The following is a 13034-nucleotide window of genomic DNA, read 5'->3' as shown; positions in this document are numbered from 1 at the left end:
ATGATCAAACTAAACACTTTTTGGAGATATGAAGGATGCACTACTACTCTATAGGTACTCAAGATTAACATGAGATTAGGTGAAACTGTGTATGTTATGTACCCTTTAACCTGTTAACCGTTGCCAGAGCGTGGGCGCACTGAAGCGGTTTTATTTATATATAGTTCAAAGTTACTATCAGATTTAATGTTATACCTTGACAAACTATACATCATTAAAAAGATATAAGACTCAAGTTTCAGAATTTGACCACTATTGTATTCTGAGAAACTTATAGCGACAGTTATTTCTTAATTTGTGTCAGGAGTTATGAAATGAAAAAATGAGTCGATACCTTTGATATGAATTATGCGCGTCAGCCGCTTTCATTCATAAAAAACTCCGTGCTGTCGTCATGACAGCGATACACAAAACAACGTCCTTCAGGGCTTTTAGCTAAAAAATTTGCAGATCTGGAGAAATATTGATATATTCTCATAGGTTTACATCAGATTTCTATAGACAGGAATAATATTTATTGAATTTATACCCAAATGCGTCGATGTAATCATTATGAGCGTTTGCATACTCTGTTAATGTGTTTTCAATTCATACCAATAGCCTGAGGGCGCCCTCGCCGCCCTGTGCACAGTATTAGAACATGAAGAAGTGCCATAATCATGTGACAATCCAGGAAGCCTCGAACACACACACAGCTAACAACAGATCGCGCTGTAACTATGGCTGTAACATGCAGATACAGACATTTTGAAGATAATAAACATGTTTGCTATGATATTTGAGTTACCTGTGTTTTTCAATCCATGCCAGGTATTTCCATAATAATAGATTGTATTTATAATGTAATGCTAATCTATATAGAATCGTTGTGCAGAACACTATCCAATAGTATATTTTCTGTCTGATTTTTTATCTGAAGCCAAATTAGATCACAGAAAATTATTTAAAATACTCGATTTGCTTTATAAAGTAAGTTTATAAGCACAAACATGGTTTTAATCTCATAAATTGTCGTGTATTGATGGTGTGCTAAGCTAACATGCTAGCTAGCCCTAGGTGCACCTGCCACCTAGAAGTTATATTTTTATTATTTTTTGAATGCTTACTGAAATGTTTCTTCATTCAAGAAATGCATTAGATACAGTTTAAAATGTAAGGGTGAACTTTGAGAAAAGAAATTAGTGACTGAAACCATATGAATAGCCTGTGAATAGCCAGTCATTAGTAACTATAATGCAGACAAAAGAAATGCATATTTCGAGCCATAACCAGGCTGGAGAGGTGTGAATGTGTGCAGGGGGAGACTGAGACTGAATGGGGATCGTCTGCACCACAAAACAATAAAGAAAATATACTGGATAGATGGTTAGAAGATGGCAATAAACATCAGTAGCATTTTAGCATCAAATCAAAATAAAGTCACATGACATGGTCTTGAAAAACATTTCACTAAATACAGAGTTTTGGACTTATTATCTTAAGATTTTAAACATAAAATGTTTAGACATGTGGCATTAGCTGTAGTGCATTTCTAGATTGCTCCAGTGCCAACTTCAATTTTATTTTCATGAGGATATTTCATAAAAAATAATTTCTAATAACTTTACAAAACTTTGAAGCTATTTATAACATTTTTTGTCATTATGACAATAATTAATTCTACATTTACAATAAACTGCCAGGTGTCAGCTTTCAAATGAGATCATACTTGTGCTTTTAGTACAAAGGGTTCATGAACTGTATCTGTTTCAGTTTGGGTATGTCATTTCTTGGGATTTTTCAAAAGTGGGGTTGCAGCTTAACAGGTTAAGCAATCTCAGTGACTGGAGAAGACTGAAGGGGCAGGACTTAAGCAATCTCAGTGACTGGAGAAGATTGAAGGGGCAGGACTTAAGCAATCTCAGTGACTGGAGAAGACTGAAGGGGCAGGACTTAAGCAATCTCAGTGACTGGAGAAGCTTGGAGTGGCAGGACTTAAGCAATCTCAGTGACTGGAGAAGATTGAAGGGGCAGGACTTAAGCAATCTCAGTAGGCTTGTTCGACTTGAACCGGCGCTGCACAGACCGATCGGTTTATGACATCAAAGTACCGCAAGATCAATTCAAAAGCATAAGGAGCCGTCTGCTCTCTATTCACTCTCGCGGTATTTTGATGTCACTCACCGATCGGTCTGTGCAGCGCCGGTTCAAGTCGAACAAGCCTAGAGACTGGAGAAGCTTGAAGGGGCAGGACTTAAGCACACTCAGTGACTGGAGAAGCTTGGAGTGGCAGGACTTAAGCAATCTCAGTGACTGGAGAAGCTTGAAGGGGCAGGACTTAAGCAATCTCAGTGACTGGAGAAGCTTGAAGGGGCAGGACTTAAGCACAGAGTGACTGGAGAAGCTTGGAGTGGCAGGACTTAAGCAATCTCAGTGACTGGAGAAGCCTGAAGGGGCAGGACTTAAGCACACTCAGTGACTGGAGAAGCCTGAAGGGGCAGGACTTAAGCAATCTCAGTGACTGGAGAAGCTTGGAGTGGCAGGACTTAAGCACACTCAGTGACTGGAGAAGCCTGAAGGGGCAGGACTTAAGCAATCTCAGTGACTGGAGAAGCCTGAAGGGGCAGGACTTAAGCACACTCAGTGACTGGAGAAGCCTGAAGGGGCAGGACTTAAGCATTCTCAGTGACTGCAGAAGCTTGGAGTGGCAGGACTTAAGCACACTCAGTGACTGGAGAAGCCTGAAGGGGCAGGACTTAAGCACACTAAGTGACTGGAGAAGATTGAAGGGGCAGGACTTAAGCACACTCAGTGACTGGAGAAGCTTGGAGTGGCAGGACTTAAGCAATCTCAGTGACTGGAGAAGCTTGAAGGGGCAGGACTTAAGCAATCTCAGTGACTGGAGAAGCTTGAAGGGGCAGGACTTAAGCACACTCAGTGACTGGAGAAGCTTGAAGGGGCAGGACTTAAGCACACTCATTGACTGGAGAAGCTTGAAGGGGCAGGACTTAAGCAATCTCAGTGACTGGAGAAGCTTGGAGTGGCAGGACTTTAGCAATCTCAGTGACTGGAGAAGCTTGGAGTGGCAGAACTTAAGCAATCTCAGTGATTGGAGAAACTTGGAGTGGCAGGACTTAAGCACACTAAGTGACTGGAGAAGCTTGAAGGGGCAGGACTTAAGCAATCTCAGTGACTGGAGAAGTTTGAAGGGGCAGGACTTAAGCACACTCAGTGACTGGAGAAGATTGGAGTGGCAGGACTTAAGCACACTCAGTGACTGGAGAAGCTTGAGAAGGAGTATACCAGATCAGATACTCCTACAGCATCACACACACCTCGTCCTTCAGCCGTCGAGGGGAACGTCTCTCCGGCCGTCTCTCCTTCTCTTCATCCTCCTCTACGGCCTCTTCCTCTGTTCCTCCTATCCCTTCATCCTCAGCGTCAGAGGCTTCTGGGTAAAGCCTGTGGACGACGCCCTACACACACAAACACACAGTCAGCAGCGGAGCGAGGCACACACTTGTCTCATGGAGGAGTCGCACTCACCGTCAGAGACGCTCCGGACTGGAAGACCTCATAAGGATACAGGATCCGCTCGAAGTGAGAGCGCAGCAACGATCCCACACCTTTCCCGGCCGGAAAACCCATCCGACTGCTGATCCTGGACCAGCGCTTCTCCTTACACACCACCTCGAAACCTCCTTCTGCTGACACAAGCTAGAGACACACAGCAGTGTATATAAACAAGCTCTAGCGGCTCGTGGCTTCAGTGTAACTCTCATACACAGAGTTTGTTTACCTTGCTCAGCAGGTAGAGATCAAGCAATCACACACACACACACACACACACACACACACCTTGCTCAGCAGGTACAGGTCCAGCATTTACACACACACACACACACACACTCACACACACACCTTGCTCAGCAGGTACAGGTCCAGCATTTACACACACACACACACACACACTCACTCACACACACACACACCTTGCTCAGCAGGTACAGGTCCAGCACTCTTCTCTCCACGTGAGGAAAGCGCAGCTTGCAGCCCTGAAGCTCCCAGAACTTGGAGATCTGATCCAAGAAGTTGAGCTTGACTCTGGTGAGGGCCTGAAGGCAGGACAGCAGGTGAGAAACACACACACACACACACACACACACACGGTGAGATGATGAGACTGACCTCCAGCTCATTGAGCCGCTGGATGCGTGGAGTGAAGCGGAAGCTGCGCACATCACAGGCGAAGGGAGGCTGCCAGCCCTGAAACACACACAACACACACACGGTCACCGCACTCACCAGAACCAGCATCAGCATCACACACACAGCAGAGCGGCACCATTCATCATTATAAGAATCAAGACCTCGATTTAAACATCCACGGGATCTCGATCATCACAGAAGTTCTGGGATAAAAGTGTACAGTTGCGATATAAACACTAATGTCTACGGTAGTGATGCTGTGAACATGTTTGTCACTGAATCAAGAGTTTCTGAGACCCACTGCTCTATAATGAAACCATGGTTAGTTTTCGTAAGGTGTCCCGATAGTGTTTATATTCACAGTATGATGAGTAGTACTGAGTGTATGACGAGTTATTATTGTGGTCAGATTACTGTTGTCACGATACCAAAATGATGACTTCGATACCATACCAGACTAAAATACCTTGATACCGATACTGAATCGATACCACAGGAAAGATCTAAAACCGTAAAACTAATAGAAAAATATTACAAAACTTACAATTCATTGTTTTATAAATTAATAAAATAAAAATAAAAAACTTTTGACCATTCCCTCCCCTTTATTAAATAAAATAATAAATACATGCCAGTATGTACGTCCTTAGAGAGAGATGTCTGCAACATTGACATTATCATCAATCATGCTAACATTCGCTAACCTTTCACAATTCTGAACAGGGTGGGATGACCAATATTATTTCAATACATTCAATATTCTTTTAATGTAATTTTATAATTACAATATAGATAATGATTTTAATTTTATCTTTGTTATTAAAAATAAGCAAAAAAGAAAATTACAAACAATATGACAAATACTATAAGAGACAAATAAAATAAACAGTGCTTAATGTTTTTTTTGAATGCTAAGGCCTACTGTAGCTGAAAAAAATAAAGCCTTCACTCTATACATTAAAAGACTGATTCTTAATAAACAGATTTAATGTATTTGATTTTTCTATGTACACAAAAGGCCCATTTCTCTCAAATATTGTACCAAAACCCCACCACCACCATGGGCCACTCGATCCACAACGTTGACATCAGCAAACCGTTACCCACACGGTCTGCCATCTGCCCTGTACAGTAAAAACCGGGATTCATCCGTGAAGAGAACACCTCTCCAAAGTGCCAGACGCCATCGAATGTGAGCATTTTCCCACTCAAGTCGGTTACGACGATGAACTGCAGTCAGGTCGAGACCCCGATGAGGACGACGAGCATGCAGATGAGCTTCCCTGAGACGGTAAAACTGCACATTTTGTGGCCAGCCCTAAGGCACACCTGTGCAATAATCATGCAGTCTAATCAGCATCTTGATACGCCACACCTGTGAGGTGGATGGATTATCTCGGCAAAGGAGAAGTGCTCACTAACACAGATTTAGACAGATTTGTGAACAATATTTGAGAGAAATAGGCGTTTTGTGTACATAGAAAAAGTCTTAGTCTTTGAGTTCAGGTCATGAAAAATGGTGGCAAAAACAAGTGTTGCGTTTATCATTTTGTTCAGTGTATCATTGTTTATGTTTACAGTATTGAGTTTCTGATCTGTTATTATAGTGTTTATGTTTACAGTATTGAGTTTCTGATCTGTTATTATAGTGTTTGTTTACAGTATTGAGTTCCTGATCTGTTATTATAGTGTTTATGTTTACAGTATTGAGTTTCTGATCTGTTATTATAGTGTTTATGTTTACAGTAATGAGTTTCTGATCTGTTATTATAGTGTTTATGTTTACAGTATTGAGTTTCTGATCTGTTATTATAGTGTTTATGTTTACAGTAATGAGTTTCTGATCTGTTATTATAGTGTTTATGTTTACAGTATTGAGTTTCTGATCTGTTATTATAGTGTTTATGTTTACAGTATTGAGTTTCTGATCTGTTATTATAGTGTTTATGTTTACAGTATTGAGTTTCTGATCTGTTATTATAGTGTTTATGTTTACAGTATTGAGTTTCTGATCTGTTATTATAGTGTTTATGTTTACAGTAATGAGTTTCTGATCTGTTATTATAGTGTTTATGTTTACAGTATTGAGTTTCTGATCTGTTATTATAGTGTTTATGTTTACAGTATTGAGTTTCTGATCTGTTATTATAGTGTTTGTTTACAGTATTGAGTTTCTGATCTGTTATTATAATAGTGTTTGTTTACAGTATTGAATATGATCTGTTATTATAGTGTTTATGTTTACAGTATTGAGTTTCTGATCTGTTATTATTATAGTGTTTGTTTACAGTAATGAGTTTCTGATCTGTTATTATAGTGTTTGTTTACAGTATTGAATACCTGATCTGTTATTATAGTGTTTATGTTTACAGTATTGAGTTTCTGATCTGTTATTATTATAGTGTTTGTTTACAGTATTGAATATGATCTGTTATTATAGTGTTTATGTTTACAGTATTGAGTTTCTGATCTGTTATTATTATAGTGTTTGTTTACAGTAATGAGTTTCTGATCTGTTATTATAGTGTTTGTTTACAGTATTGAATACCTGATCTGTTATTATAGTGTTTATGTTTACAGTATTGAGTTTCTGATCTGTTATTATTATAGTGTTTGTTTACAGTATTGAATATGATCTGTTATTATAGTGTTTATGTTTACAGTATTGAGTTTCTGATCTGTTATTATTATAGTGTTTGTTTACAGTATTGAATATGATCTGTTATAATAGTGTTTATGTTTACAGTATTGAGTTTCTGATCTGTTATTATTAGTGTTTGTTTACAGTAATGAGTTTCTGATCTGTTATTATAGTGTTTGTTTACAGTATTGAATACCTGATCTGTTATTATAGTGTTTATGTTTACAGTATTGAGTTTCTGATCTGTTATTATTAGTGTTTGTTTACAGTATTGAATATGATCTGTTATTATAGTGTTTGTTTACAGTATTGAGTTTCTGATCTGTTATTATTATAGTGTTTGTTTACAGTAATGAGTTTCTGATCTGTTATTATAGTGTTTGTTTACAGTATTGAGTTTCTGATCTGTTATTATAGTGTTTATGTTTACAGTATTGAGTTTCTGATCTGTTATTATTAGTGTTTGTTTACAGTATTGAATATGATCTGTTATTATAGTGTTTATGTTTACAGTATTGAGTTTCTGATCTGTTATTATTATAGTGTTTGTTTACAGTATTGAATATGATCTGTTATTATAGTGTTTATGTTTACAGTATTGAGTTTCTGATCTGTTATTATTATAGTGTTTGTTTACAGTAATGAGTTTCTGATCTGTTATTATAGTGTTTGTTTACAGTATTGAGTTTCTGATCTGTTATTATTATAGTGTTTATGTTTACAGTATTGAGTTTCAGATCTGTTATTATAGTGTTTGTTTACAGTATTGAGTTTCTGATCTGTTATTATAGTGTTTATGTTTACAGTATTGAATACCTGATCTGTTATTATAGTGTTTATGTTTACAGTATTGAGTTTCTGATCTGTTATTATAGTGTTTGTGTTTCCAGTATTGAGTTCCTGATCTGTTATTATAGTGTTTGAGTTTACAGTATTGAGTTTCTGATCTGTTATTATAGTGTTTATGTTTACAGTATTGAGTTCCTGATCTGTTATTATTATAGTGTTTATGTTTACAGTATTGAGTTTCTGATCTGTTATTATAGTGTTTGTGTTTACAGTATTGAGTTCCTGATCTGTTATTATAGTGTTTGAGTTTACAGTATTGAGTTTCTGATCTGTTATTATAGTGTTTATGTTTACAGTATTGAGTTCCTGATCTGTTATTATTATAGTGTTTATGTTTACAGTATTGAGTTTCTGATCTGTTATTATAGTGTTTATGTTTACAGTATTGAGTTCCTGATCTGTTATTATAGTGTTTGAGTTTACAGTATTGAGTTTCTGATCTGTTATTATAGTGTTTATGTTTACAGTATTGAGTTCCTGATCTGTTATTATTATAGTGTTTATGTTTACAGTAATGAGTTTCTGATCTGTTATTATAGTGTTTGTGTTTACAGTATTGAGTTCCTGATCTGTTATTATAGTGTTTGAGTTTACAGTATTGAGTTTCTGATCTGTTATTTTAGTGTTTATGTTTACAGTATTGAGTTCCTGATCTGTTATTATAGTGTTTGAGTTTACAGTATTGAGTTTCTGATCTGTTATTATAGTGTTTATGTTTACAGTATTGAGTTCCTGATCTGTTATTATTATAGTGTTTATGTTTACAGTAATGAGTTTCTGATCTGTTATTATAGTGTTTGAGTTTACAGTATTGAGTTTCTGATCTGTTATTATAGTGTTTATGTTTACAGAATTGAGTTTCTGATCTGTTATTATAGTGTTTATGTTTACAGTATTGAGTTCCTGATCTGTTATTATTATAGTGTTTATGTTTACAGTAATGAGTTTCTGATCTGTTATTATAGTGTTTGAGTTTACAGTATTGAGTTTCTGATCTGTTATTATAGTGTTTGAGTTTACAGTATTGAGTTTCTGATCTGTTATTATAGTGTTTGAGTTTACAGTATTGAGTTTCTGATCTGTTATTATAGTGTTTGAGTTTACAGTATTGAGTTTCTGATCTGTTATTATAGTGTTTATGTTTACAGTATTGAGTTTCTGATCTGTTATTATAGTGTTTGAGTTTACAGTATTGAGTTTCTGATCTGTTATTATAGTGTTTATGTTTACAGTAATGAGTTTCTGATCTGTTATTATAGTGTTTGAGTTTACAGTATTGAGTTTCTGATCTGTTATTATAGTGTTTGAGTTTACAGTATTGAGTTTCTGATCTGTTATTATAGTGTTTGAGTTTACAGTATTGAGTTTCTGATCTGTTATTATAGTGTTTATGTTTACAGTATTGAGTTTCTGATCTGTTATTATAGTGTTTATGTTTACAGTATTGAGTTTCTGATCTGTTATTATAGTGTTTATGTTTACAGTATTGAGTTTCTGATCTGTTATTATAGTGTTTATGTTTACAGTATTGAGTTTCTGATCTGTTATTATAGTGTTTATGTTTACAGTATTGAGTTTCTGATCTGTTATTATAGTGTTTATGTTTACAGTATTGAGTTTCTGATCTGTTATTATAGTGTTTATGTTTACAGTATTGAGTTTCTGATCTGTTATTATAGTGTTTATGTTTACAGTAATGAGTTTCTGATCTGTTATTATAGTGTTTATGTTTACAGTATTGAGTTTCTGATCTGTTATTATAGTGTTTATGTTTACAGTATTGAGTTTCTGATCTGTTATTATAGTGTTTATGTTTACAGTATTGAGTTTCTGATCTGTTATTATAGTGTTTATGTTTACAGTAATGAGTTTCTGATCTGTTATTATAGTGTTTATGTTTACAGTATTGAGTTTCTGATCTGTTATTATAGTGTTTATGTTTACAGTAATGAGTTTCTGATCTGTTATTATAGTGTTTATGTTTACAGTATTGAGTTTCTGATCTGTTATTATAGTGTTTGTTTACAGTATTGAATACCTGATCTGTTATTATAGTGTTTATGTTTACAGTAATGAGTTTCTGATCTGTTATTATAGTGTTTATGTTTACAGTATTGAGTTTCTGATCTGTTATTATAGTGTTTGAGTTAACAGTATTGAGTTTCTGATCTGTTATTATAGTGTTTATGTTTACAGTATTGAGTTTCTGATCTGTTATTATAGTGTTTATGTTTACAGTATTGAGTTTCTGATCTGTTATTATAGTGTTTATGTTTACAGTATTGAGTTTCTGATCTGTTATTATAGTGTTTATGTTTACAGTAATGAGTTTCTGATCTGTTATTATAGTGTTTATGTTTACAGTATTGAGTTTCTGATCTGTTATTATAGTGTTTATGTTTACAGTATTGAGTTTCTGATCTGTTATTATAGTGTTTATGTTTACAGTATTGAGTTTCTGATCTGTTATTATAGTGTTTATGTTTACAGTATTGAGTTTCTGATCTGTTATTATAGTGTTTATGTTTACAGTATTGAGTTTCTGATCTGTTATTATAGTGTTTATGTTTACAGTATTGAGTTTCTGATCTGTTATTATAGTGTTTATGTTTACAGTATTGAGTTTCTGATCTGTTATTATAGTGTTTATGTTTACAGTATTGAGTTTCTGATCTGTTATTATAGTGTTTATGTTTACAGTATTGAGTTTCTGATCTGTTATTATAGTGTTTATGTTTACAGTATTGAGTTTCTGATCTGTTATTATAGTGTTTATGTTTACAGTATTGAGTTTCTGATCTGTTATTATAGTGTTTATGTTTACAGTATTGAGTTTCTGATCTGTTATTATAGTGTTTATGTTTACAGTATTGAGTTTCTGATCTGTTATTATAGTGTTTATGTTTACAGTATTGAGTTTCTGATCTGTTATTATAGTGTTTATGTTTACAGTATTGAGTTTCTGATCTGTTATTATAGTGTTTATGTTTACAGTAATGAGTTTCTGATCTGTTATTATAGTGTTTATGTTTACAGTATTGAGTTTCTGATCTGTTATTATAGTGTTTATGTTTACAGTATTGAGTTTCTGATCTGTTATTATAGTGTTTGTGTTTACAGTATTGAGTTTCTGATCTGTTATTATAGTGTTTGTGTTTACAGTATTGAGTTTCTGATCTGTTATTATAGTATTTATGTTTACAGTATTGAGTTTCTGATCTGTTATTAGTGTTTATGTTTACAGTATTGAGTTTCTGATCTGTTATTATAGTGTTTATGTTTACAGTAATGAGTTTCTGATCTGTTATTATAGTGTTTATGTTTACAGTAATGAGTTTCTGATCTGTTATTATAGTGTTTGTTTACAGTATTGAATCTCAACCCTCTACAATGCCCGTGGTCTCGTTGATGATACAGTAATGTGTGTCTGATCTGATGTGTTATTACTGTGTATTGTGTTATTATTGTGTATTGTGTTATTATTGTGTATTGTGTTATTATTGTGTGATTATGGTTACCGTCGGCGGTCTGATCTTGCAGATGCCCGTGTTCTCGGCGATGATACAGTATTGTGTGTGTGATCTGATGTGTTATTATTGTGTATTGTGTTATTATTGTGTATTGTGTTATTATTGTGTGATTATGGTTACCGTCGGGGGTCTGATCTTGCAGATGCCCGTGTTCTCGGCGATGTCTCGGATCTTGTGGATGAACCCGAACGGGTCGCTGAAGTCCTGCCAGCTGGGCTCGAACACCGGACACTCCGGAGGAGCCACGAACTCACCGAGCTGAGACATCATCGGATACACACACACACACACACACACACACACACACACACACCGCTACGCCACGCGCATCATCAGACCGTGTTTACATCGACGAGGCGATCTTCAGGCGTCTGTCCCCGTCAGCTCCTCATCTCTGTGAAGGCTTTCTTCCTCCAGATGCTGCGGGAGCACAAGAATACAAGCCCCGGGACTCGTTAGCTTGATGCTGGAGCTGAAGTGTTTATTATCCTCGGGTCGAACAAAAGCCTCCGCCGCTTCCGGGTCCCTTCACCGCGTCTCCGCGCGCATTCCTGCCCGGTTCACACCCGTTCCCCTTCAGTGATCATACCCGTGAGCCCTGCGAGCGACCGATCGGGTTTACTCCTGCAATAACAGACCCACGGCCACACAAACACGGTTAGCTTCTTCTGCTAGCCTAGCCGCTGTTCGAGTGTTTCCGGAAGTATTACCTTTCACCTCGCCACGGCTCTACTTCCGCTTCACTCTGAGGGTTAGCGCAAAGTACACCCGAGTACACCTGAATGCACTAAATTTAAACAAGTACATATGTAAAAGTTATACACTATAAATACACTTACTAAAAGTATCCCAGCTAACAATTTTTGGTTCCCAGAACGTTATTTTTTATGGTTTGTTTTTGGTTAGCCAGGAAAGTTTTCTTAATCCCAGAACATTATTTCTAACGCTCAACCAACAACAATTTAATATACTTTAATAACATACAACAGTAAATCTATATAAATAATCAGCCTACAGTCCATGTTTTTGTCATTTTTTAATTGTTGATTAAAATAAAAACACAATCATGGGGTTGTAGGCTATGCATCACATTCAAAACATGGCAGAAGCGAAACAAAACTAAATGAACTACTTCAAACACTTTTACTAATAGTGTAATTGTAGATCCTGCACTCTTCCAGCTTCACCACAGGCATCTGGAAATATAACAAAGAATAGTAATATTATCACAAAGAAAAGTAAAAAAGTGATATTCTTGTTTCAGTCAGTCATTGCCATTGCCTACCTCAATTATAACGTGATAGCAGTTTACCGCTAGATGAAGAGGGTATTCAGACTGGGGCTTTTGTTGTCAAATATAGATGCCAGCGAGCAGCGAGATAGGGGTGGGCGATACTCCAAATCTCGGTATCGATCCGATAGCAAGTAAATACAGGGCCAGTATCGCCGATATCAATACCAATACTTTTTCATTTTAAAAGCATGCACTTGAACTTGTATGCACTTTCCTGTGCTAGAGCAGTGTGTCATGATCTATGAGGTGAATGCATCATTAATATGCTAAATCTGAATACGTTTTCATGACTACTAAATATTTTGTGATTTGTGCTCTCAACTCGCCTGTAATTAGTCAGTCACTTTTACAAAACTACCCTAATTACAGTACTAGCCTACTACTACTAGCCTACTGTTCAAAGGTTTGGTGTCTGTAAGATTTTTAATTCTCTTCTGCATTTATCTGATCAAAAATACAGTAAAAACTGTAATATTACAATTTATCATAGGCTATCTGTTTTCTATGCCATAGTAAACTGTAATTTATTCAA

General features: G+C 35.9%; 1 protein-coding gene across 3 annotated transcripts in view; it reads right to left on the bottom strand.

Annotated features, from left to right (window-relative positions):
- kdm5a (lysine demethylase 5A) overlaps positions 1–11901 on the bottom strand; it is a 37439-nt gene extending 25538 nt beyond the window's left edge. For 2 of the 3 annotated variants that reach the window (XR_014627288.1, XM_084408307.1), the window contains exons 1-5: positions 11329–11901; positions 4168–4245; positions 3972–4094; positions 3526–3696; positions 3315–3455 (exon numbers count right to left, since the gene is read on the bottom strand). Coding sequence is in view for 2 of the 3 variants with exons in the window: in XM_084408307.1 (XP_084264433.1) it covers positions 3315–3455; positions 3526–3696; positions 3972–4094; positions 4168–4245; positions 11329–11478 (663 nt within the window). In the remaining variant the exon portion in view is untranslated. The remainder of the gene's footprint in view (positions 1–3314; positions 3456–3525; positions 3697–3971; positions 4095–4167; positions 4246–11328) is intronic. The other variant, XM_084408308.1, reaches the window with a different exon arrangement.
- Positions 11902–13034: the final 1133 nt, after the last annotated feature.

This window comes from Rutilus rutilus, assembly GCF_951802725.1.
Source record: "Rutilus rutilus genome assembly, chromosome: 4".
Classification (NCBI taxonomy): Eukaryota; Metazoa; Chordata; class Actinopteri; order Cypriniformes; family Leuciscidae; genus Rutilus; species Rutilus rutilus.
This window is presented reverse-complemented; position numbering and strand designations above follow the sequence as displayed.